The 27,829-nt window shown below is 32.8% G+C and overlaps 4 protein-coding genes across 4 annotated transcripts; 2 read left to right on the top strand and 2 right to left on the bottom strand.

The window, feature by feature from the left end:
- Positions 1-2,267: 2,267 nt before the first annotated feature.
- On the bottom strand, positions 2,268-3,595 carry LOC121119308 (uncharacterized). Its single transcript, XM_040713940.2, has 4 exons — positions 3,503-3,595; positions 3,078-3,428; positions 2,533-3,020; positions 2,268-2,472 (listed from the first exon to the last, which is right to left on the bottom strand). The coding sequence occupies exons 1-4, from the start codon at positions 3,527-3,529 to the stop codon at positions 2,328-2,330; spliced, it is 1,011 nt and encodes a 336-aa protein (XP_040569874.1). The 5' UTR covers positions 3,530-3,595; the 3' UTR covers positions 2,268-2,327.
- A 7,862-nt stretch (positions 3,596-11,457) lies between these two features.
- LOC121119306 (uncharacterized) lies at positions 11,458-12,804 on the top strand. The gene is made up of 4 exons (XM_040713938.1): positions 11,458-11,559; positions 11,634-11,984; positions 12,043-12,530; positions 12,592-12,804. The coding sequence occupies exons 1-4, from the start codon at positions 11,533-11,535 to the stop codon at positions 12,734-12,736; spliced, it is 1,011 nt and encodes a 336-aa protein (XP_040569872.1). The 5' UTR covers positions 11,458-11,532; the 3' UTR covers positions 12,737-12,804.
- Positions 12,805-19,295: 6,491 nt separating this feature from the next.
- On the top strand, positions 19,296-20,623 carry LOC121119307 (uncharacterized). Its single transcript, XM_040713939.2, has 4 exons — positions 19,296-19,381; positions 19,456-19,806; positions 19,865-20,352; positions 20,413-20,623. The coding sequence occupies exons 1-4, from the start codon at positions 19,355-19,357 to the stop codon at positions 20,555-20,557; spliced, it is 1,011 nt and encodes a 336-aa protein (XP_040569873.1). The 5' UTR covers positions 19,296-19,354; the 3' UTR covers positions 20,558-20,623.
- Positions 20,624-23,319: 2,696 nt separating this feature from the next.
- LOC121119305 (uncharacterized) lies at positions 23,320-26,335 on the bottom strand. Its single transcript, XM_040713937.2, has 4 exons — positions 24,563-26,335; positions 24,138-24,488; positions 23,593-24,079; positions 23,320-23,533 (listed from the first exon to the last, which is right to left on the bottom strand). The coding sequence occupies exons 1-3, from the start codon at positions 24,587-24,589 to the stop codon at positions 23,675-23,677; spliced, it is 783 nt and encodes a 260-aa protein (XP_040569871.1). The 5' UTR covers positions 24,590-26,335; the 3' UTR covers positions 23,320-23,533; positions 23,593-23,674.
- Positions 26,336-27,829: the final 1,494 nt, after the last annotated feature.

Raw genomic sequence — 27,829 nt, 5'->3', positions numbered from 1 at the left:
TACTCAGTTGTGCCACAGTGACAAACTTTGTATTGAACAAATATCCTGTGGATACTACTTAAACGTAAATATTCTCCTTATTTGACACAATTTACATCTTCAAGTCCATCTAGACAAAGCTGAAAGAAGGATAAGATCTTTAACCTTATCCCTAAAAGTAGATCAATATGAAATACAAATTGAAACCATTATGGAGAAATCTCCACTTTCTCTAGAGGATTTTCAACACCAGCAAGGTGTAGTATTTTATATTGTCGGACATATGTACATATATTAAAACCATTATTTCAAAACTTGATATGTCTGAACATCTCTCTTGCTATCTATCTCGGATTATATGGTATTAAATAAGTCACTTTAATAATCTCTTACTGAGTGGTCCATTAAAAATTGAACACTTTGACATTTAAACTTCAACAAGATATAATTTATTGATTGCCACTAGAATTTCAACAAAATAAATACTATAAATAGATGTTTAACTGAGCTATCTTAATTAATAATATAGCCGTCCTTAGTTGCAATAAGGGCTTCCCGGAGGCGGCAGATGTCCTGGCACCCGATGCAGATATAGTTCTCTGTCATGGCATCCCAGTGCTGGCTGACAGTGGCTTTGAGCGCCTCGGTGTTTAGATGACGAACACTACAGGCCTCCCCCTCGGCATCTAACCAACAGGTGTAGTAAAGGTAGTTGGTATCAGGGCTGTAAGGGGGCCAAAATTGTCAAAAAAGAGTTCAAAAGAACTTAAAAGACTAATTCAAAAGAGTTTTGCAATAAAGGAGATGGGTTTTTCGATTGCTGCTGTCAAAAGTGACCTCTCGACTCTCACAAGGATTTTTCCATCCACTTTTTTGATGGCTCTCTAGACAGTCTGGTGTGAAACCCCAAGAATTCTTGCATTGGCCACATGGATTTGAGGGGATTGGCCTGTTTTTTTTTGTTTTTTTTAATCCTCTAGTTCCAGAAAATCGTCTATCACGTTCAGATGTCATTTTCTCGACTTGAACGTAAGGCAGAGAGCTCGGATTTGTTTCGTTTTATAACTAAATGTTTAGGCTTTCATATATCTAAATATGAATTAATTTCAATCCACTCAACATTCATTAATTATTAAATTAGTAAGTGTTCAGATAATTTATCTTGCCGGGTATATGTAGTTAAAAGCTTTAAAACTATATTTGTGGTACAAATATTGAATTTATTTCATACTTAAAAATATTGTTTGTGTTTCTAGAATTAAATAGTTAAGGGACACAACTATCGTTTATTTATCACAAGCTATGATAATATCTAATACTTAATGTTCGTGGATGAAAGGCACTTTTGGGGAAGTGAGGTACGATCTTGTATTTAGTAATGATCAGGGATTTTTGTTAAGACGACATGAGAGACACTTATAAACATAGATGAAAATAATAATATTTCATGGGTGCTTGCAGCTGATCTAATAACACGTCATGACAGCCTAGCTTATCTTATGTCAAACATTATTCTAATAGTAAGGATTACCCTGACATTTTTCAATTTATTTAACCTTTTCATACCGGCAGAACATATTTCATGTAACTCTACTCTGAAATATGCACTTACTTAACAAAAATCCTATTGTATTTTAATAACAAGAAAGTGTGAAAGTTTGTTATGATATAGGACAAAAATACATAATTGAATCTTTTGGCAAATATTTATCTACATAGTTTGAACATAAAATACATTTAATTATATTCTATGTTTAGTTAGTATATGCATTATTGTCATGACTTGGAAAGGTTACAATAATTGTCAGATAGTTGAGTCATGTTTGGTCAAATCCTATGACTAAAACTGTTTTTATATTATTATTATCCTCAGTCATGTAAGGTAAATTAAGAATTCTTTATGCGTCAACATATAAACAAGAAATCAAAATAAAAAAAATCCCAATTAAAATACATGCCAAAAATTTTGAAGATATATGTGAGATTTGTATTCAAATTTGTGGGATGTGTTAAAGTACTCAATAATTGTAACTATAATTTAGAGCCCTTAATTTGGTTTAAGAGACTTGATTTTATCACGATCAATTTCTCAATATTTTATTGATACGAATCATTTTGTACACTGAAAGTGCAATATTTAAAAAAAATGTAGTTTGTTTTTTTGTTGACAGTCCACATTTCTAGAAACTAAAAACAGAATGAACCGTTAAAATCTCATGCATTATAATGTGAAATGAGTTTGACAATCTTTGTAATCCAGCAACAAGTATAAAAAAAGCAACGAAACATTTATGGAAAAATAATATTGATCATTTATTACGCTTAATAAATAGGTATTTTATAACTTATTATAGGTCTTCAACTTTCTTAGTCAAATCATTAGGATCGTAGCACCATTGCTTGACAATGGGTTTAGTGACCTTCTTTGGGTTTTTCTTTGTGTTGACACACACTTCTTTTGGAACCTTGACACAATTCTGTTTGGGCACCAATCTGGCGAAAATAAATATAATTAGTATGCTTTATTTTAACTTGTTTTAATAATGTATTCACCTTGGGACAAGGGAGGATTCCATGCGGCAGTTCTCTTCCGGCTCAAGATCACACTCTTCTTCTGGAACGTTTTGGATTTGAGTTCTGGATTCTTCATGACAGATTTCCTCTCCTGGTTTAGTGTTGCAGTTGCTGGGAGCACAGACTTGTCTGGGGACTTTTTTGCATTCGACATCAGGGTGAACCTTTTTGATGTTTTTCTTGACCAGTTCACATTTTTGAACAGGCCACTTTTCGCATTTCTCTTTGACGGCAAAGGGTTTATCAGTCTCTCCTTGATCAATGTGGAAAAGCTCTACAGTCACGTTTTGGCATCTGAGTTCCTCTACCATTTTACATTCAGGTTCGTCTTGTTCGAGCTCATAGGTCTTGTACTTGGTTTCACAATGGTTTTCGTACTGAGTGGAGCAGACTTCAGGTCCTTCAATTCCGTCTCCACATTCTTTGACGTATGGAGTGTGACATTTCTTTACTTGTTCAGTGTGGGGCTAGAGAGAAATAGACAATTGGATCTAATATTCCGCCATTCTTTATATAATACTTACAACAGGCTTGAAGGTAATGTGGCAGTTCTTTTTGAAGTTGGTTTCACACTTCTTTTCAGCAGCTGAGGCATAATCCGTGATATATGTCAAATGACACTTTTTCTTGAAGCTATGATGGCATTCCATTCCTCGCTCATAGACGGTCTCCTCAACTTGAATCACTTTGGGAACACATCTTTTGCCGTCTTTGTTAATTTCTCCAGGAAGATTATTGCCATCCACAAAGACATTTCTTGTGATGTCCTCTACATTTCCAGATGAGCCACCACCTTGTCGTAAAATGTTGATAAGATCACCCTGACCGAAATTTCTTTGGGCCTCAGTTTGAGCATAGAGCTGAGTAGTGATAACCTTTAATAAAAGTATTTAAAAATAATTGTTTTTGTATCGTTAGGGATTAATGCAATCTTGAAATATTGGCCTACCAAAATAATTATTGGTTTAATGTTCATGATTTCTATATTGAAGATGGAATAGTATTATTATTACTTTAATGCAATCCCAAATCACCACTGATGATATCCATGATTTCTACACATGTTTATATACTTTGAAAAACAATAAAATGCATATTTCCTTCTATGCCTGCTCTTAATTTTTTTTTATTCCCCGTTAACATTTTTTATAGTACTGTGTTCATTCATTTTGAAATGTTCCCTTTTCGATACAACTAAAAAATCATTTTATTCGGGTCTCTACTTTTTAGCTTTAAGTTGATAAAATTTTAACTTCATTAAACTTTTACTTAAGTAATACTAATTAGGTCTTATGAAATATAATTTATCCTTCAGCATTCTTATTCGAATCATTTTGACAATTTTGAGAGATTTTTTTTTCCAATGTAATTACTAGTCAAAACAAGGAAAATCCACATAGTCCATCAGTAAAAAAATCATTTATACAATTTTTTATTAAAAATACCGGATATTCCAAGACAAATTGTATTCGAAGTGATTGTAAGTCTGAGTCTATAAGCAGGGACGTTCACGAGGGTTGGCTAGATCCCCCCAAATTTAGAATTTTTTCATTTTTACTAGATTTTTGTTTTTTTAATGATTACTTTTCTCAAAAAAAGTTTATTCTGGCAAATTATGCAGTAGAGCTAAAAATATAATATTAGAAATTTGAAATTATTTTCCAAAAAAATTAATTTCTTGTGAATAGCTTTGGATTTTTGAAAAAAAAATTCAAAAAGGTTAATATTAAAATTTTATTTTTCAATGTTTTTTATAAAAACATAAGTTTACTTTATGTGAAAAGCAATAGATTTAGAGATTTTTTCGAAAAAAAAAATATTCTTTCGAAAAATTTTTATTTACTTTAATAGTTGTGGAATTTTGAATTTTTTCCGAAAAAATTTAATATCAAAAAATAAATTTTTCATTTTCTTCCAAAAAATTGATTTTTCTGTGAATAGCTATGGATTTTTCATTTTTTTTGTAAACAGGTGTGGATTTTTGAAATTTGTTTCCAAAAAATTTGAAAGGCAATCTTTTCTCGAGCTGATTGATGCTCTCCGTTAGGACCTTGAAATTTGACTTTATTAGGCGAGGTCTTGGGGAAGAGAGGTATCCTAAAAATCTTCTTGGACTACTCAATTGCCCTGTTCTCGTTTTCAGGCCTTTACAGAAAATTATTAAAGAAAACTCAAAAAAGAAAGAAAAAAACTTAAAACTTATTAAAGAAAATTGCACTAATACACATTCTCTACCTAAAAATGCAAATGAAGGAAAATAATTAAACATAAGCCAAAAATCTATATAAATCTTATTTACATAATTTGTACTTTGATTTTGAATACATATAATGTTCCGAATGATTCATAATCTATCCATCCATATTGAGATGCCAATTAAATCACTTTTTGTGAAAATGTATAAAATTGAGGATACAATGGGGTTTTTTTTTTTTGATAAAGAAATACGATTCACAAAGTTACAACAAATTCTATAAATATTTAGAGATTCTCTTAATGGTCCGAAAGTTTTGAAATTTTACATATTTTTAGAAAAAAAAACCTTATTTTGTTTTAATATCATCCGTATACTAGACATTGCAGCTTTTTAGTAAAATTAACAAATTTAGTTACGTTAAACTGTAGTACGTGTGGGGACGAGTAAAATAAACCAATATATCTTAATATAATAAGTTTGATAATGTATTTATTTCTGTTTATGTTCGACCTTTTATAGTAATTCTTTTTATATATACAGTACTTTAAAATCCTCTATTCTTAATAATAAAAGGGTTTGATTAATAAAGAAAAAAGAAGGGAAGAAGACAATATTTGGTGATGGAGCTTGTTCGCTACAAAACTTCTATCAGAAGTTTTTTATGAATGCTTATGATAAATCATTTTTCACGAGTCTAAAATAACGATACAAATATTTAAATGAAATGTAGTCTTTTTGCCTATCTGTCTGTTTATCTGTACATCACAAAAAATAAAGCAGCCACTGATATCTACAAAATTTTGCAAATACATTTTTATATTAGATTAACAAAAAAAAGTGCCAATCTTGGTAACCTTTTTTATGTGTTTTATAAGAAAATATTGCAATGAAAATTCATTAGAACCTTATTGTACAAAAAAATGGCATCCAAGGTCATTTGAGACCGAGAACAAGGATTGGATTAAAAGTAAAAATATATACTTTTAAGTTAATAAGTAATATTGCAATGTGTAAATATTATAATTTAATAACAAAATCATTTGTAATTTTTTTTAGTTGTTTTTTTCGAAAATTAGAATATTGATATTTAGATAATGATTTCATATTTAATTTTTTTTTTAAATATAAAAAAAAAATTATATGTATTTATTAAAGTTTTCTTCTTGGAGTCATGTACAATCTATTATGGGTTCAACTACTTGTAGAAGAAATTGCAGCTGTGACTCGTATTTCATCAACAAGTCATTATTTTCTTTGTGGCAAAATCATTAATAAGATTTGAGAGACCCTGTTTCGAATCATCCTTATCATTCTATGATGCAGGATCAGCCTCTAAAAATCCATGAGGAAGCTTCAAAATTTTCATAAAATTTATTGTCCTATCTGTGACAAAGTCTCCTAAATTTGTATGTACCTTTTTGTCATAGAACTGTTTTTGCTCTCTATCATTTACTTTTAAAAAAGCTCAGCTTAGATGACAAACTTACTCGATCCTCAAAAAATGCGAGTCCTATATGTTCCTCCGACAAGTACCATAAATATCTAGAAAGTTGGCATGATGTTGATTTGGAAATTTGACTATTAATATTTGAGTATTTTATTAATGACTTCATTAAATTAAGGTCGTTGTAAGCTTCTATATCTGAATATATATCGCAATCTTCTTCTTCTATGGGAGTTAATTTAAATTCAGATGTAAACATCCAGATTTTAAGACTATATAATACTTTTGATAGGCAACCTGGATGGTGCATTCTACGAGGTATAATAAATTTAACTCCTTGCTTAGTAGAAGCACCAAGACTAGCATTAATAATTCCCTACAATGGTCTTTTGCAAATCTATGTTCGATATTTTTGTCGACAAGCCTCTTTATCTACAATTTTGTGTTCATACATTGTTTTATCGATAGATTGTCAATTTTCTTAGAATCTTTCAAATGTCCATCCCAGAACCTTTAGTGATAAAGAGCGTCACGGCCGTTTCTTGACACCAAGAGATATGAAGAAGAGACTGGAATTACTAACGAGCAAAGTTGACTCAAGTGTACGTACATTTGACAGAGTAATAAATTTAAAGAGTATTTAATTCCATCATTTCTTGTGAGTCTCTTCTGTCATTGGAAAAAGTAGAAAAAGATCTTGGAGCATGAATTTAATGGGGGTCCTCTTTTCTAAATATCATTATCAGCAAAGCTGCGAAACATATTCAGCGTTCCTATTACCTACATATATGCATAAACAGTTTCTACGTGATAAATATATTAATAAATTATCGGTGATCTTATAACTTGAGTAGATCTATGTTGGAAAATATGAATTTAGTTTAACATCTTTTAAAAGTTAGTGAGTCGGAAGTCATTTTCTGAATTACTAAATCCCTTGTCATTGTATTTAAATATAATTCGATTGTGAGGATTGAGGAACTCCACATCAATATTCAATACATACATAACTTACGGATCACACTAAATGCTTACGATGTAACAAAACTGTATATAAAAAAAGATTATTTCACTATTTATTGACACTAAATAATAGATTATGTTCCTTGACAATTGTAAAACATATTAATATGGCATGAACAATTAAAATTATTTTCTTATTACCCAAGTGTAAATAATGGTGTAATGCAAATATGTATTTATTTATGTGCTTCATTGATTTAAGTTTATATTTTTATATTGCCTTAATTGCTTAACCATATAATGCATTTGATTATTTATTAATTTCCTACGATTTACACTTATTATATACTTCTAAATATCTATGTATGCAGTAAAAACGTAAGACTTTGTTGACTACTCTCATTGTTCTAAGGTTTTTTTCATAAGTGCCTTTACTTCGTAATAAAATGTTTGGAATATATGTGACTCCAATAATGAAACTTCAACATGGTCCCCATCCTCATTCACCCTATTACTAGCCTTGATCTAGGGTTGTTATTGTTCCATATTAAGACGTGGGAAACAAAAAAAATTATGTTTTCAAACCCTTTTCCATAAGGATCATTCCATCCCACGACGGAACGTTAACAATAGGGCTTCTTTTTACGATTTTGAATACTCATATGACCAAGTTGACTGTTATTACTTATTAGTAACAACTAATAAGTAATAACTAATTCAATATTCAGTTCACAACAATCAACATTTCATCGTATATTGTTATTTTTCACAATCAGGGTGGATAAAAAAACGCACATTGAGAGTTCTAAGATTATCTATAGCAGGGGTAGGCAATCTTTGAGACAGAGAGTGCCAACTTCAATATTGCTAATCAATAAGTGTGCCACTATCAACCATAACGTTAAAAACACACACAAACTACGGGAATAAGTTCCAATTTGCGGGCACCAGTGAATATGCCTCTGCGTGTCAGCAGTGGCATGCTTGCCATTGGTTGCCGATATGAAGATACAGGGATCAAAGGATCATTACTCTGCTCAAGAAATCCTAAGCGCCCCCGCTCCCGCTCAGTTACTAATTTTGTGAGTGACCTTTCACTCCTTTTTTGTATCAATAAGCACTCCCTTGCTCAATTAAAAATGAGCGGTGCTCAATTTTTCCCTCGTATAAGAGTATTTGAATTTGACAACTCTTTACAATTAATTTCCATAAATTTATATATATCATTTATTCCAACAAATGAAGAGAAATAAGGTACAATAATTAATCAAACTCATAAAAAAATTATATTTAAATAAATAAAAAATACATGAAATGATTAATCCAATGTTTTTTAACTATTAAATATTTGATTCATTAACAATTTTTTTTTTTTGTTTTTAAAAGTTTTCATCTTTTAAACTCTGGCATCTATCCTTTAATAATTGACTATATTTTGAAAATACTCTCTCAATAATAGCAGATGAAAGCAGTGTATAAATTAGAAGGTACATTAGGGCTTGATTAGATCTAACGGTAATTCTGCCAAATATTCAAATATCTTTGAATAACAATTATTTAATTGATAGAATTCACATTGGCACATCAGATAATATTAATTTCTAATCGGTAGTACTTCCCAATCAGTGTGTCTTGAGGCAAGTTCAAGTGTGCCGTACAAATTGTGACAACCCTACATTGGCCCAAGGACTATTAGAAGAAAAGGACTAGAGACAAAAAAAAATCAGCAGAGAGCTGCCGTCCCATTTACATATTTTATTCTTGTGAAGTTATGTATTACTGATGGAATGGTGCATGTTTTTCGGACATTGGAAACTCTTATATTGTTGTTCTTAGCCTAAAATACCAGAGAAAATTAATCATACGAAGGCTAGAAAGCTTAATAGATTTATTTATCTTAATTTCACCTTGAAATGAGGATGGGATTCTTCTTTAGAGTCCTCATACAAAGGAGGGATTCAATAAGTCAAATTTAACTCCCAAGTTCCAGGCCTTAAACATGGGTAGCTGATTCCGTTCAAGAGGAAAGACTCTCTTATCTTCATACGGTGGGATTATAGTCAAGACTCTCCACCGTTTCAAGTGTTTTCCTCATTCATTCATTTATTTTGAAGGTACATCGAAATAATTCAGGATCCCCATCTAAGTTTTCAGAGGGCTTCATTAACAACCAAAGTATCGAGTTATTTTTGAGTAATATCTACACTGATGCTGTTGTTATTTTACCAGCGAAAATGATTAGATCTCAGTCTCTAACCACAACATTAAAAAATATCACATTTAGAAGGACTGAACTCCTACTCCAGTGCACATGGGGAACTCATATCCATGAATTAATCCCTTAACACTAGGATGTCCGGAAATGTTTTATATCTTAAATGACCGAGATGTCAAAAATCATACTTAACCTATCTTATGTCTTTGATTAGCTACAATATCTTATAATAATCTAACTTATTGGTTTAATACTATAAGTTTTTCGTGAAATTTTTATTTTTGTTATGGTATGCCCTGGGCACGAAAAGTTTAGGAACCACTGTCTTAGGGGACATGTTATTACAAAGTTTCGTGCACGATCATCCAGTTATTTCTGATAATTAATTAGAGCTTCAAGGCTGTGTTCTCAAGTTGTTGAACTTATTCTTACTTGAGATCTTATGTCAATTTACTACATCAGAATATCACAAAATCGTATTTCGGTTTGGAAAATTTGTACACAAAAAAGAAAGATTTATCTTCCATTGGTATATCTACACAGGAAGGAGCTCGTGGTGTTTCGGATGAAACCAATATATGAGTCTTCTTAGAGTAGTCAGCTACATTAGATGCAAACTCGTCAAGCCAAGACAGCAAATAGCCACAGAATCATAACAGTATAGAAAAAAAAAGATTCTAGCTTATCTTAGAGACATAACTTAACCGTTTTTGTTTTTTTTTGTAATCTTTAAAATTATTATTTCACAATCAAAAGTACAAATTTATATAAATGACCTAAAATTCGAGCGATTTTATCGCTCTTCTAAAATCGCTAGGGCACTGCCAATCCCGCTTGTTATTCAAAATAATGAGCGAGCTTCCTTTTTTGCTCAAGAATTATGAGCATAGCTCATTATCCATCCCAAAAGATGGTCGAATTCAGAGTTTTTGTATTCTAGGAGTACCTTAACTGTTTTCCTATGAGCTTCCTATGACGTCATTGTACCGTGTGCACAATTAGAAAAAAACATATGACCTCATAATCAATTTATATATGTAAAATTGGTCTAGACGGAATTTTAAATAAAACCAATTTCTTTGGGACACAACTAGACAGAATTGTTCCTTTGGACCGATATTGACCAAATTTTTCTATGAGACCTAACATATACTATATTAAAAGACCGAATTAGTTTGGTACAACAAAAGTCATAACAGTGTCAGACCGGCTTAGGAAGTCCGGTCTGAAACCCAAAACTAATACTTACAACCTTGAATGGGTACGTTCATATGTTATTTTGAAGTGTTTTTTCTCTCTATAACTTTATTAACCTCTGGATGTTAATTTGTGTGGGTATTCAATATTGCTGTATTTCTCCAGGACGTACAACAAGATCCCTGAGTTATAAGAGATGAGAGATAAATGGCTAAAAGCCATAAAAAAAGTTTGTACCAATTAAACTTATCCTTCAAACACTAATCAAACTCCAATACTACAACTCAGCAAATGTTGGTATAAGATGGATTAAATATACTATCAAGGAAGAATATTAATTTGATTTCATGCCTACGTGATAAAAAACAAACATGGAAAATGTTGTCTGTATTCTTGATACCTTTTGTTGCAGAAAGGGAGAGAGTGTGTTCAACAAAGTAATTAGCTGAAAAACTTATACGAAAAGTATCGAAATAGAATGTTGCATTGTAATGAGTAGGCAGGATCAAGAAAGCCTGGATTTAAAAAAAAATTAATTTAGGGGTAAAAAATGTGTTTATAATTTTGAATAATTGTTCAGGACTAAATCGATAATAAATTGAATATAATTGTACCTAATAAACATATTAACTCGTTAAATAGAAAACAAATGTTTTAAAAAAATGTGTACAATAATCAACTCATGAGACCAATAGAAGTAGAGCAAAGTGATTTTTGGGTTGCATCTAAGAATAAAAGGGAACATTTCAAACTGAATGAACACAAGATGAAGGATTTAAGAATTTAACGGGGAATAAAAAAAAGAAATTTAGAGCAGGCACACAAGCAAATATGCATTTTATTGTTGTTGTTGTTTTAGATATATAAGCACAGGAAGAAATCATAGATATCATCAGTGGTGATTTAAAATACCACTACAACGACAATAATACTATTATCTATTCATTTTTCAATAAAGAAACCATGAAAATTAAAACAATAATTATTTTGGTAGGCCAATATTTCGGGATTGCATTCATCCCTCCATTTAGAAAAACCATTATTATAATACACTCTTTTAAAAGGTTATCACTACTCAGCTCTATGCTCAAACCGAAGCCCAAAGAAGTTTTGATAAAGGTGATCTTATCAGTCTTTTACGACAAGGTGGTGGCTCATCTGGAAATGTAGAGGACCTCACAAGAAATGTCTTTGTGGATGGCAATAATCTTCCTGGAGAAATTAACAAAGACGGCAAAAGATGTGTTCCCAAAGTGATTCAAGTTGAGGAGACCGTCTATGAGCGAGGAATGGAATGCCATCATAGCTTTAAGAAAAAGTGTCATTTGACATATATCACGGATTATGCCTCAGCTGCTGAAAAGAAGTGTGAAACCAACTTCAAAAAGAACTGCCACATTACCTTCAAGCCTGTTGTAAGTATTATATAAAGAATGGCGGAATATTAGATCCAATTGTCTATTTACTCTCTAGCCCCACACTGAAAAAGTAAAGAAATGTCACACTCCATACGTCAAAGAATGTGGAGACGGAATTGAAGGACCTGAAGTCTGCTCCACTCAATACGAAAACCATTGTGAAACCAAGTACAAGACCTATGAGCTCGAACAAGACGAACCTGAATGTAAAATGGTGGAGGAACTCAGATGCCAAAACGTGACTGTGGAGCTTTTCCACATTGATCAAGGAGAGACTGATAAACCCTTTGCCGTCAAAGAGAAATGCGAAAAGTGGCCTGTTCAAAAGTGTGAACTGGTCAAGAAAAACATCAAAAAGGTTCACCCTGATGTCGAATGCAAAAAAGTCCCCAGACAAGTCTGTGCTCCCAGCAACTGCAATACTAAACCAGGAGAGGAAATCTGTCATGAAGAATCCATAACTCAAATCCAAAACGTCCCAGAAGAAGAGTGTGATCTTGAGCCGGAAGAGAACTGCCGCATGGAATCCTCCCTTGTCCCAAGGTGAAGACTTAATTTAAACAAAGTTAACATAAAGCATACTAATTCTATTTATTTTCTCCAGATTGGTGCCCAAACAGAATTGTGTCAAGGTTCCAAAAGAAGTATGTGTCAACACAAAGAAAAACCCCAAAAAGGTCACCAAACCCATTGTCAAGCAATGGTGCTATAATCCAAATGATTTGACTAAGAAAGTTGAAGATCTATAATCAGTTATGAAATAACATGCTCACACCTATATTTTAAGTGAAATAAATTATATATATAATTCATTCAACTTACTGGTTATTGGTATTTTATTCATATATATATATTATTTTCTAATTTGATTTCCGAATATTAATATTGATATTGTCCATTTTTTATTGAATGGTTTTTAATAAATATCTATGATTTATGAGGAGGAAAAGGTTAAATTTAAAAATAGTTTTCAAGGAATAAAAATATATACATATTTATATGTAAAAAATATATTTATCAAAAGTAGAGCTTCTCAAATTAATCTGCAAAAAGGTACATATACATTTTTTCTCATTGAATTAATACCCTTTGTTAATATCAACTGCCTGTTATATGATTTGGGGGATAAAAGGAATTACCCAGTGGTCTATTAATGTCTGAACATTTATATTCTAAACTTCAACAAAATAATACGACTGCTGGGGGGGGTAAAAGTGAAAAAAAAAAAAAGAGTTCATAAGAGTTTTACAAAGCAGGAGATGGGTTTCTTTCATTGCTGGTGTCAAAATTGGTCTCTCCGCCCTCATAAGGCTACTTCCATCCACTTTTTTGATGGCTCTGAAACCAGTCTGGTGTGAAACGATCACTCAATAACTCGAGGGAATTGGCCTGTGAGGTTTCCTTTAACACTTTCCGGTCCAGTTTGCATTCCTTCCTTTCCAACGTTTTTGGACTTGCTGACGGCGTACACATTGGTCATGGTGACGCCCAATAGCTTGGAGTGCGTGAATGAAAATGTTGTCTATCACATCCAAGTGTCATTTTCTCGACTTGTACGTAAGCTAGATAGCCCACTTTGTTTTATTTTGTAACTAATTGTGTATGTTTTAATAAATCGAAATATGAATTAAATTAAATCACTCAATCTCGATTTATTATTTAATTAGTAAGTGTTTTTTTAGTATCCCCCCGTTTATTAATATGTTAATATATAAAACAAAAGCAAAATAACAAACCAAACAAAAACATAAAACGTACTAAATGGATTTGTTAAATTCTTATAATCTTATTGTATTCCAAAAAAAGATTTGGGAAGTATTTTACCTCTGTCCCAGGCATCGTCCAAGAATCGTCGTTTCCCAGGGAAGGTATATTCAGAGATAAAAATGTGCCTATCTTGTTCCAGTTGCTAGTAAAATACTCCTAAATTTTGTAAAGCTATGACAGTTTGTAAGATGTCATATTCAGTCAAATAAGAGCCGTTGCATTGAGAATGGAGAACTCTATTGATTTAGCATCTGAGGTAGTCCTGCGCCCTCCAAGTTCAAAAAGGATAATGCCCTTGCAAGCATTTGACGTGCATTTTGAGAGCTCTTGCAGATTATAAGTTATAAAACACTTTAAAAGGCTGACTACTTGGCGTTCCACAAACGCATAGACTGTCAATTGAAGATTTTGCAACAATCTTTACACGCTATGATACAGTCCGCAGAGATCCGGAGTTGGGCCATAAACTATTTTTCCTTCATTGATTTTTGCTAAGGAACCAACGATCTTTTTTTTTTCCCAATTTTGAGGGAGATTAAGTAATGCTATGTATTTTTTGCATATGCCATCAACTTTGAAACTGTTCTAGTGCCTGGAGATTTTTAGATACCACAGCCTTGGCAACTTATTTTATTTCAAAGATCTTAATAGAGGGTATCTGAATCTACCATCAAGAAAAGGTACAGGTTCTTCAAAATCGTGTAAGGTAAAAACATTTTCCCTGAAGGCACCATCTTCTAGATCTTTTGGGCTTGGTAAATTTTGAAAGAAAACATTTTTCCCAAGATTTTTTTATTCACATCAATCGTGGTATCCTTATCAAACTGGAACGAAATTTCAAAGGATTCTTTGCCCTGCACCCCAAACTGGGAATATCATGGAAGTGGTATCGTTCGTCAAGTCAGAATCAAACATGATCTTCCAATAGATCTCACTATTAGTCGCAGTTCGGTGCCATTCAGTGTCAAGGTTTCTTTTTATATCTATTAAAATGAAAATGTAAATTTTATGAATGACAATAGAACGTCTTGTAATGCAACCTCCGAGTTGACTTTTCCGTCTTTTAATCACAGGAATGTAAATTTTGTGAAATAGAGTGCTGAACCATCTTTCATCTTCAATAATTCCTCTTTCATCATTAAAGTTTACTCACCTAGTAAGTTTTCAGATTTCAGATTTTTTTTTTTAAATAAAAAAATCATATTTTTTTTATAGTATTTAAATAGTATACCCACTTACAGCCAGGCTTTTTGTTCAACCGTTACTGGCGTATGGCTCCGTTATTAAGGCTATTTGATATTTTATGAGTTTTAATTCAGAGTTAGCTGCTTTGCAGTGTTGAGAGTTGATATAAAAGCCTATAATCATTTTTTTTCTTTTGTTTGGGTTTATCCAATAGTAGGGTTTCGAAGAATCGAAGAACAAATCTATTTGGGACTCTTTTTGCCATCACGACGTTTGAAGTTTTTCCAGTGTCTTTTACACCTGCTGCTTGATTTAGAAGGTCTCATCTGGCATTCAGTGGTCCTCAGTAGAAGTTTCCCTGACACTGTCAGTTTCCTTGGTCTTTATGGTATCTTTACAATTATTTTTATTAGTGCCAGCATCAACACAGACATTAACAATTTCCTCCGTGCAACTACTTGTACTATCATAACCAATGGTAGTTGTTTTGTGTTGATTAGACTTATCAGCACAGGGCTCATAACTTTGATCTTGGTCTATCACCTTTTCCACAGTTTCCTCACTTTCTTGAATTAAGGAGACAGACACGATAATGCACACAACACAATCTCAAATTAAGTTATATTTTAATGGTGTATTTGTTACCAAATTGACTGGAAATAAATTGCCTACATCACGAATAGCTTTCAGATTTTTCCTATATCATCATCTTCAATTAAAGAAAATTATCCAGGAATAATCAATTAATGATATTAAAGACATATCAAGTTTTGGAGAAATGCATGCGTGGGAAATACCTCCTCTCCCGAGGTTGTAATCTTTAAATGATACCAGAAAATGTGGCAAACGAAAGGATTCACGGTAAAATGATTGTGGTAAAAAAGTTGTGGATAAAACCGTTGGGATAATATATCGTTATTTACATTATCATTGTAATACAAAAACGTCTTGGGTAATATCACCGTGAAGCAATATGATTACGAGTAATTTCATTGCAAGACAATATAATCGTGTTCAATTTCGTTAAAATTTATATTATATTGGGATGATAAAACTATTGAATGATGAAGAAACATGCCAGAATAGCACCCTTCTAATATGCCATAGCCCACCCTGTCCCACAAGTTATGTAGGTGAACTATAAGGCACTGAGAAAAATTAAATTTATCCGCCTCCACTTCCCTGAGCATCAAGGAATCTGTATAATATCCCAAAATACACCTCGCCTCTCAGGGTGTATAGGTGAAGTGCTGGGCCTCAAGGCAGTTTAAACTTGCCTCCTCCATCATACCGGTCTTCAAGACATCGATTTACATGATAGGTGTTGTTCGTCTTGCCCTCCAAGACATACCAAAAAGGGAAGTCCAGGGGGTTTATGTCGGGTAATGACGAAGCCCAGAATTCTTCTAGCCAGAAGGCAGCCATGTTCTCCTTGCAGAAATGCTGCACCTTCTTCGACGTGTGTGCCGGGGTGCCGTCTTGGGTAAACACATAGTTGTCCCAGGGAAAGGGATCTTCAACCATGGTAAGACATGGTACCTGAGGACCTTGTAGTAGACGTCAGTGTTGAATTTCTCGTAGGAGGCATTTTGCTGGTGTCAGACGCCACGATACCGAGGACCATGACCTGAGCTGAGTTTTTGGTCCTGAAAGTTCCCTCAATCTTAGCTCTTGATTCATCCAAGAAGCGTTGATCGCACAAAAACAAAATAAACATCAAATTGTAGCTTTTTGTCAGCTCTTTTGAATGTGGCCAGACTTTTAGAACTGAGGGTAGACGGCCACGAAGATTATTCTAGTTTTTGAGTCGTCACCCTGTATTACTCAGAAACCCAACTATTTAAATGTATATTATATAATAATGCTTCATAGAGTAGAAACTATTATTTTTATGATATAAATTATTTTATGTCAAAAAATCTATTAACCATAAATTATATATTAGACAAAATAAGGCAAGAAAATATTGAAAAAAATTTATTTTGAAGCCGTTGAGCAACCTCAACATATAGCTTAATTTGATTTAAAATTTACCACTTGTATCTTTTTAAATCAAAAAGAATGAACGGTAACTTTTGTTGACTTTAATTATTCAACAACGTGAAAGTATTACTATGAAAAATCTCCATGTTTTGTAATATAAAATAGGAAATTTAAAAAATTGCACACAGCAATTTATACTCGTATATATATTAGTTTTCTTTTCTATTATTTTGCATTGTAATTGAAATTGTAAGTATTTTTTTTCTTCTTGGAACAACAGAACTATTTCTTAGAACAAATGAAATCTTCTTTAAAAAGTTAAATAATATTAAAAGATGTATCGTGAATCGTTTTTACAATAACTAAGAAATAAGTCACTTTTTTTGAAAAAATTAACAAATTTTCAAACCTTTGAGGTCGTTGAGCTACATTTAAATACTGTTCAATTTCCCTCAACCTTTGTCAATTGTATTTTCTATCAAAAAGGAACAGATTTTGACCCGACAATTTGGATATTTCATCATAATGAAAAATAAGAAAAGCATATATCAATATAGTGGTAGTAGATACGTTCACTAAAACAAAACAGAAACCCAAAAATTAATCAAAGGGATAGAAAAACCCAAAGTTCATATATCATGCAAAAATAAAATAAAAACTTGTTTAAAATACCGAATGATATAATTTGTTTATAAAAGGACTATCCGTTTTAAAAAACGTAGGTGAAGTTTGACAACAGTAGTCCGAAGTAGCACATTTCGCATACAATATATAAAAAGCCATCTCCTACAAAAGTTTGTTATATATTGGACAGAGCGTCTCACATTCAAAGAGAAAGTGATCACTGTTCTCGTCCTTGTCCCGAAAAAAGCCCCATTTGCGTTTCTAACTATAAAAAAATAGCCCTTACTTCCAGAGTACCGGAAATTATTCTATACTTAAGCCATTTCTTAAATGAAAATAGTAAGGCATTTTTCAGCACAATCAAGGTTTTCCATACATGGTAATTTATTACGGAATAATTATTCAAAAAATTTCAGGAGTAGGGCATAATCAGATGTAATGAGTTGTTGTAAAATGAATTAGTGGATAAAAATTTAGCTAAATAAATGATTGTCAAAGTGAGGATACTTGTTACGGAGGAAAAATGTTACACTTCCAGTAACTTTAAAATATAAATTTATTGAACCATCCTGTTCTTCTATAATTGAATGTTTTACTTTGTACATCAAATCCACACAAAAACCGGGTTGCCTAATGCTTACAGTAATAGATAATTTCGACATTGAAATTTTTGACAATAAAAGTAAACATTTTAGGTAAGTGTTTATTGATATATATTTATATTATAAAACATGAGATCTTAATTTAATTTTATTAAATGTCATAGTCTATCATGTTCTTCAATTAATTAGCATCTGTACTTGTAACATATTATTATTTTCAATATTCAGTTCACATCATTTATTATGATTCTAAAACAATGGAGCAGACTTCTTACCCCCCATTTTTATTACATATATATATAAATTTAATAAAGTTTTGTTTTTTGTGTAATCTCATGTTACACTTTAATTATTAATCACAGTAAATGGTAAAAAAAAAGAATATATTTATCACTATTAACTATACTCAATTTCTGTAAATGTTTTATATGCTTATCTTATATATGTAATTATAAGTATTTCCTTTATGCTGACAAACTGTAATAAAAAGTAAGATAAATGCTTGAACATAACCGATGACAGTTTTTACATGTTTCCTCCTGTTGTAAAATGTATAATCCTACCCTGTATCAGTTCTCCTCCTACCTTGTATCATGTGCCCTCCTGGTGTATCAAGTATCTTACTTTTAGATGGATTCAAAAACACCAATAAACCGTTATTAATTATTATACTACATCAAAGATACTTTGGAATTATTTATTTAATCTAACTATCTATGTCATGTTGCCCGGGCGTTGAATTATCTCTTAAATTATAAAACTTATGTCAGTTTAAAAAAAAAAGATTTTTCGTAACATGTATCCTCACTCTCCCTTATGCAAAAGATTTGTTGATATTTTTGAAAAAAATCAGGACTAAGTCGACAATAAATTATAAACATATTAACCAATGAAACAGAAAACAAATGTTAATAAAAAAATATATATTTTATAAAAAAAACTAAAGAGACAATAATGAAATAGAACAATATGATTTTTGGGTTGCATCAAAAGGAGAAAATTTCTACTGAGTGAACATAAAATGAAGGATTTAAGATGTTAACGGGGAATAAATAAGAAATTAAGGGCAGGCATTTAAGCAAATATGCATTTTATTGTTTTTTAAGGTATATAAACATGGGTAGAAATCATGGATATCATCAGTGGTGATTTGGATTTGCACTCAAACAACAATAATAATACTATTCCATCGTCAATACGCAAATCATGAACATTAAACCAATAATTATTTTGGTAGGGCAATATTTCGGGATTGCTTTCATCCCTCAAGATACAAAAACAATTATTTTAATATATTCTTATTACAGGTTATCACTACTCAGCTCTATGCACAAACGGAGGCCCAAAGAAATTTCGGTCAAGGGGATCTTATCAGCCTTTTACGGCAAGGTGGTGGTTCATCTGGAAATGTAGAGGACCTCACAAGAAATGTCTTTGTGGATGGCAATAATCTTCCTGGAGAAATTAACAAAGACGGCAAAAGATGTGTTCCCAAAGTGATTCAAGTTGAGGAGACCGTCTATGAGCGAGGAATGGAATGCCATCATAGCTACAAGAAAAAGTGTCATTTGACATATATCACGGATTATGCCTCAGCTGCTGAAAAGAAGTGTGAAACCAACTTCAAAAAGAACTGCCACATTACCTTCAAGCCTGTTGTAAGTATTATATAAAGAATGGCGGAATATTAGATCCAATTGTCTATTTACTCTCTAGCCCCACACTGAACAAGTAAAGAAATGTCACACTCCATACGTCAAAGAATGTGGAGACGGAATTGAAGGACCTGAAGTCTGCTCCACTCAATACGAAAACCACTGTGAAACCAAGTACAAGACCTATGAGCTCGAACAAGACGAACCTGAATGTAAAATGGTAGAGGAACTCAGATGCCAAAACGTGACTGTGGAGCTTTTCCACATTGATCAAGGAGAGACTGATAAACCCTTTGCCGTCAAAGAGAAATGCGAAAAGTGGCCTGTTCAAAAATGTGAACTGGTCAAGAAAAACATCAAAAAGGTTCACCCTGATGTCGAATGCAAAAAAGTCCCCAGACAAGTCTGTGCTCCCAGCAACTGCAATACTAAACCAGGAAAGGAAATCTGTCATGAAGAATCCATAACTCAAATCCAAAACGTCCCAGAAGAAGAGTGTGATCTTGAGCCGGAAGAGAACTGCCGCATGGAATCATCCCTTGTCCCAAGGTGAAGGCTTAATTTAAACAAAGTTACATAATTTATATTAATGCAATATATTTTTTCCAGATTGGTGCCCAAACAGAATTGTGTCAAGGTTCCAAAAGAAGTGTGTGTCAACACAAAGAAAAACCCCAAGAAGGTCACCAAACCCATTGTCAAGCAATGGTGCTATGATCCAAATGATTTGACAAAGAAAGTTGAAGATCTATAATCAGATATGAAATAATATGTTCACACCTATTTATTAAGCGAAATAAATTATATATAATTCATTCAACGTACTCGTTATTGGTATTTTATTTTCTAATTTCATTTCCAAATATTAATACTAATACAGTCCATTTTTTGGTTTTTGAAATATTAATAATTTATGATGAGCAAATGGTTAGGTTTAAAATCATTCTTGGATAACTAAATCATACATATATATATTGAAGGCAGGGATTCTCAAATTGATCCGGAAAGAGTCACAAAGACCTTCTTTTTTTTCTTTTGCTTGATGTATGTATATCCTCTTAACTTCAAAAGGGATATGAAAAATTTGAAAAAATATCCGGTAACTACAGTCTTATTGCCTACTTTTAAATTTTATTTAGATAATAGTTATTAATTTTTATTTACATTGAATTAATAATCTTATGAATGGCTGAATATGAAATGACAGGAATACTTTATAAAAGTCCTTGATTTATATAAATTACTATAAAAATCCATGTATTACGTCGTTTGAGTTAATAACACGTAGAGTCAACTCATCTGAATCATATTAGAGAAGAATGGCTTATACAAGGTTGTGTCCAGTTCAGGTTCAGCAATTTATATAAGTCCCAGTCTCGGTTCATCTTTATCAATCTCTGTTCCAGTCTTCGGTCTCGGTTCTTTTTAATACAGGCTCAGTTTGGTAACAGGTACTTAAGCAAGGCTCGTCGCTAGAAAATTCGGTCTTGAGGAAGTTATATTAGATAAACAGGGACACAGCTACCTTATACACAGAGCACACATTGCCCCAAGTTCCAGCAGGGGCCCCGAAAACTAAGGCTGCATAAGACGATGGTTTTGAAAGTGGGCCGTAAGGGGAGGCTAGGGAGAGGGGTACAGGAAGATGGAAAATTCAGAATTGCTTTCATTCTACAAATACAGAGTACGCATGTTACATAAATAGGGTGTCTCAGCTAAAACAATATTAATGTAGGGGGGCTATGGCATAGTAAAACTTGGGAACATGTGGCTTAAGAAATATTATAGTTTTCATATCATAGGTCCCCGACAAGCTTAGTAACGGACCTGGATCCAGAATATACCCCACCCCTTCCCTCTTTTATTTACACCGTCTGGAGACTAAAGAAGCCCTTAGCTATTTAGAACTCAGATACAACTGTATCACCCTGGAAAAGAGTGCAATTGCACAAAAAAAAACCTCAGAAAATTGACTTATTGAGTAAAGCTAATCTATTTTTTTATAATTTATTGTGTATTTTTTTATATTGTCTATATAGGGACAAACTACGAGAACGGAGACCGATAAGCAATATATGTATTGCAGTCTCAGTTAGACTTTGTCGGTTCCGGTTATGGAGGTTCAAGAAGCAGAACCCCTTGAACCGCTAGACCGATAATGGCACACCCACATGAAGTGAAATCATCAAATACAAAGATAAAGATACATAATCACAGCAAAACAGTCAGCCCCTAAAACCAATTCCGTTCTTGTTTATTTGACTCCATTAGAGATAATATTCAAGATCCTCGACTGAATGGGACTACTTTTTTATACAAAAAACAACACAAAATATACATTTTTTAACTTTTTTATTGAAAATCAAAACTATGACGAGCATATAGGTATAGAGTAGCCATTAATTCGATATAATCACCGTTGGCATCAATAACGGCCTCAATATGGCCTCTGAACCGGCCGCAGGCTCTTCTGACCATCTCATTGTCCATGTTGCCGAATACCTCCTTGATGGAGTCCATCAGGTTGGCCTTGGTGCTATGGGGATGTCTGTTGGTATGTCTCTCGACATAGCCCCAGAAAAAATAGTGCAAAGTATTAAGGTCGGGAGAGTTAGGAGGCCATAAATCCTTGGTTACGACGTCATAACAGTTATCGGTTAATCACTGCATAGAGATTTTGGACACATGGCAGGGTGCTGAGTCCTGTTGTCACACCCAGATCACCAGATCCCTCACCATGACCTTCATGGACCTGGTAGGGTCATCCTCAACCATCTTCTTCACCTTGTCGACAAAGTCGGTGTCCCTGACCTTCCTGTCAGCATGCCCTCTTTTATGGTGGCATCAACATCCCAGGTGTCCTCTAGCTTCTTACGGATACGGTGAACAGTCCGTAAATTCACTCCTAAGGTTGAAGCAATCGTTGAATTGGAGATTTCACCTCCATTATTAACCAATGCCATGACTATGCGGACCTCGAAAGCTCCTCGTTCCACTTATAGCTCTTTATCTCCTCATATGATGACGGCATGATGCTAACTGAACTACGTATCGTCAGCTGACGAGAATAGCTTTCCTATTTGGTAACCGGTTTTTTATTTGATAATGTTGTCTTCAAGTTATCAAGATTTAAAGTAGGCAACAATTTGATCCCCGCTCCCTGTAAATGTTAAAAAAAAAAACTTTATAGCTCATTTAAGAATTTAGATGATTGATTTTACAAAGTTTTGATCGAATGAACTTTCAATAGTATCAACCAGATAACATTTACACATAATTAACTATGCGACTTTTTAGTCCATTTTTTATTTTTATTGATTTGAATATTTTATGTATTGATATGTTAAAAATATATTTTTCAGCTAGAACAATTCTGTTTCCAGCCTTCCACATTGAAAACTTTCGGTTTAACACTTTCTTTAGTAAAAAAAAATCCCATTATTTCCCCAAAATTTAAAAAAAAATCCCCATTTAAAATTTACATAGAACACAAATAAATAAAATACAAATAATGGCTAAGTTGAATGAATTAAATGTAATTTATTTCACTAATAAATAGGGGTGAAAATGTTATTTCATAACTTATTATAGATCTTCAACTTTCTTTGTCAAATCATTTGGATTATAACACCATTGCTTGACAATGGGTTTGGTGACCTTCTTGGGGTTTTTCTTTGTGTTGACACACACTTCTTTTGGAACCTTGACACAATTCTGTTTGGGCACCAATCTGGAAAAATAAATAGCAATTATATAAATTATGTTAACTTGTTTTAATAATGTATTAACCTTGGGACAAGGGAGGATTCCATGCGGCAGTTCTCTTCCGGCTCAAGATCACACTCTTCTTCTGGGACGTTTTGGATTTGAGTTATGGATTCTTCATGACAGATTTCCTCTCCTGGTTTAGTATTGCAGTTGCTGGGAGCACAGACTTGTCTGGGGACTTTTTTGCATTCGACATCAGGGTGAACCTTTTTGATGTTTTTCTTGACCAGTCACACTTTTGAACAGGCCACTTTTCGCATTTCTCTTTGACGGCAAAGGGTTTATCAGTCTCTCCTTGATCAATGTGGAAAAGCTCCACAGTCACGTTTTGGCATCTGAGTTCCTCCACCATTTTACATTCAGGTTCGTCTTGTTCGAGCTCATAGGTCTTGTACTTGGTTTCACAATGGTTTTCGTATTGAGTGGAGCAGACTTCAGGTCCTTCAATTCCGTCTCCACATTCTTTGACGTATGGAGTGTGACATTTCTTTACTTGTTCAGTGTGGGGCTAGAGAGTAAATAGACAATTGGATCTAATATTCCGCCATTCCTTTGATAATACTTACAACAGGCTTGAAGGTAATGTGGCAGTTCTTTTTGAAGTTGGTTTCACACTTCTTTTCAGCAGCTGAGGCATAATCCGTGATATATGTCAAATGACACTTTTTCTTGAAGCTATGATGGCATTCCATTCCTCGCTCATAGACGGTCTCCTCAACTTGAATCACTTTGGGAACACATCTTTGACCATCCTTGTTAATTTCTCCAGGAAGATTATTGTCATCCAAAAAGACATTATTAGTGAGGCCCTCTACATTTCCAGATGAGCCACCCCCTTGTCGTAAAAGGTTGATAAGATCCCCTTGACCGAAATTTCTTTGGGCCTCAGTTTGAGCATAGAGCTGAGTAGTGATAACCTTTAATAAAAGTATTTAAAAATAATTGTTTTTGTATCGTTAGGGATTAATGCAATCCTGAAATATTGGCCTACCAAAATAATTATTGGTTTAATGTTCATGATTTGGTGTATTGACGATGGAATAGTATTATTATTGTTGTTTTAGTGCAAATCCAAATCACAACTGATGATATCCTTGTTGTCTTTTCAGGCTTATATACCTAAAAAACAATAAATGCATATTTGCTTAAATGGCTGCTCTTAATTTCCTTTTTATTCCCCATTAACAGTTAATTCTTCATCCTATGTTCACTCAGTTTGAAATGTTCTCCTTTTGATGCAACTCGATATTAATTTTGTTCTACTTTTAGAAAATATTATGATTATTTTTTTGTTTCATAAATTTTTACGTTTAAGTTCTACAAATATTCCTAGAAAATCCTATGAATGGTTTCTTTTCCGATTCTTTAACATTCTTTTATTAGTAAGATCATATCTTATATCTTTTGCTAAAGTTTTGTCTCCCAGATATGATTTGTATAGATATGACAACAATTCCAATGATGTGCGAGTTGACTTTTAGCCCGCGGGATGGTTTGTGTTTTTTACAATTATATGACTCTCAGTTCTATCAAAAATTAGATTGTTCATCAATTTCTATTCAAATTTATTTGTTACAAGTTCGATCAGGTTACAGAATTCGAAAACACGGGATTCATCTTATATATAAAAAGAACTACTTTAATTTTACAGTATTTATTATTTATATACTGGGTGGTCCATTGAAATCTGAACACTTACTAATACCGTAATTATTGCAGGTTGAGTGATTGAAATTAATTCATATTTTGATATTTTTAAGTATAAACAATAACTTACAAAATAAAACAAACCTGCGCTCTCTAGCTTAAGTGCAAGCTGAGAAAATGACTCTTGAATGTGATGCACAAATTTCAATTCACGCACTTCAGGCAGTAAGGCGTCTCCAGTATCACCCCCTTTGACGTCGGCAATTCCGAAACATTGGAGAGAAAGAAAGTCCAAACTGGACCCAGAGGAGTTTAAGAAAGCAGCCCAGGACAATCCCGTCAAGTCTGTCAGGCTCCTAGGATCAGATCTTGGGGTTTTACACCAAAGTGTCCAGAGAGCTATCAAAAAGTGGGTGGAAAGGGCCCTTGAAGGGAGAGACCACTGTTGACACCAGCAATGAAAGAAGCCCATCCCCTCTGTTGCAAGACCCTTTTGAATGATTCTTTTGAACTATTTTTGACACATTTGGCCGTCTTATAGCCCTGATGCCAACATCCTAGACACTACATTGGATGCATGTCGAGGGGAAGGCCTGCAGTGTCCGTGATCCAAACATCGAGGCTCTCAAAGGCAGCACCTGGAAGCCATCGTTCCCACTAAGGGCGGCTACATTAATGATTAAGAGAGCTTAGGCACACATCTATTTATTGTATTATTTTTGTTGAAATTATATGCAAGATCCTAGGCCATGACGAACCAGTAAACTACAATCTAAGACTGGCTACAAGGAATGAATACTATTCAGTTCTCAATATTACCACAGCTGGAGAGCTCTGGCTTTTGAATAAACAAGAAGTTAGGTTTCCAAACATTATAACCCACATGAGGACAAGTAGACTTTTGATGAAGCACTATACGTTTTGGACCACCAACTTAAAGTATAGCAAAATAAGTTCGGACATGGTCGAACAGTAGAGGTGAATGAATTTAATTAAAAATCAAGCTGATATCCCTGAATATACCACTTCACTTGGGTCCTCCAGCTTATTCTTAAGAAAATTGACATCCGTATAATATAATTATCCAACAAAACGATATCGATCCTCAATTTTACTCTAAGTCCAACAAGGACTTATAATTATACCTCTATAACAAATCCATCTCTTATGCAAACACGGAGATATTCGTTTCTGTTTCATTTACGAGTATATCATATATAACAGGGGTGTCTGCAGTAGGTAGGTTGGACTGGGTGTAGCCCCCCTCAAATTAAGGATTTTTTGCTTTTTATTATAAATTTTTTGGTCAGGATTAAAAATTTGTACAAAAATGGGGGAATTATTCTTTTGTAAGAGTTATTTCTTATAAAAAAAGGTCATTCGGGAAAATTAAGTATTTGAAACTATTATTACGAAATCTATTTTTTTTTTTTTTTTTTTTTTTTTTTTTTTTTTTTGTGAAAAGCTGCGAATTTTTAAAGTTTATTTCAAAAAAGGATATATTTTTTTTGTGAATAGCTATGGATTGTAAATTTTTTTTTCAAAAAAGATAATGTTTTATATTTTTTTTCGAAAAATTTATTATTTTGTGAAAAAAAGTTAAATTTTGAAATTTTTTGTAAATAGTTACAGTTTTTTGAAAAAATTTAAAAACAAGTTCTATTTTAGCTCTAATTTTTGGTATTACAGGACTCTAGCACTCTAAGAAAAAATTAGTTGTTTAGTTATTTAAAGCCAAACCATTTTCCGTATCTCCATGGAAGTTTGATATCCTTCAGCAATACTGAATCATTTTTTTACAAAAGTTATTTTGGATTTCTTCTCTCACTTCATAAAAAGATTTTGTTAATGTTCAGTTATCTTACTATGTGTCCCTTTGATCTTGATACTCCACATAACAGTCATTTCTATTACTTAAGCTACTTGCAATAAAACTTAAAACTAAGCTATGATACTTATTTAATTCAATTTGGAGGTCAGTAAAATGTTTCTGATTGTTTAAGTATCCGAAGTACGAAGCTCGTTGGGCTGTAATTTTTTTCTTCAAAATGAAAAATCTGGATTATATTGTTCTGTATCACTGGAGAAAATGAACTTTAAAGAAACTTTTGTAATTTAGAAACATAACTTTCATTTGAAGCCTTTGAATCCCTTTAAAAAAAGACAATGTCTTGCAAATAACAATAAGGGTCACAAAAATTATTTTTGAAGACTGAAACTTTTCAAACATAACTTTTTCATCAATTTAGAACAGAAAATCGAACTAATATATCACTCTAAAAAATAAAACAGCTTAGCACACCCACTAAAATAAAAATTGGAAGATGTTGACTTTATTTGTAATCCTTGACCTCATTGTAATCCAATCCTTGACTGTAATCCTTTGTAAAAATATAAAATATAAAACTAAACCTTATTTACTTCAAATGTTTTAAATATATTGCTCAAGTAAAAAAGGCCTTTAATGATCACGACATTCGGGAGTTATTTCTTATTACTTTCAAATATATTTTTTTAAAAAACAAGCATTTGGGGTTGAAAAAATAGTTTTTGGGATAGTGGGGGGTGGGTTTGGCGACCGATCTTCTTTTTTTTTTTCTTACCAAGATTA

The sequence above is a fragment of the Lepeophtheirus salmonis genome, chromosome 6 (genome assembly GCF_016086655.4).
Source record: "Lepeophtheirus salmonis chromosome 6, UVic_Lsal_1.4, whole genome shotgun sequence".
Taxonomy (NCBI): Eukaryota; Metazoa; Arthropoda; class Copepoda; order Siphonostomatoida; family Caligidae; genus Lepeophtheirus; species Lepeophtheirus salmonis.
Note: the sequence above shows the minus strand (reverse complement) of the source record. Positions and strands in the feature narration are given on the sequence as shown.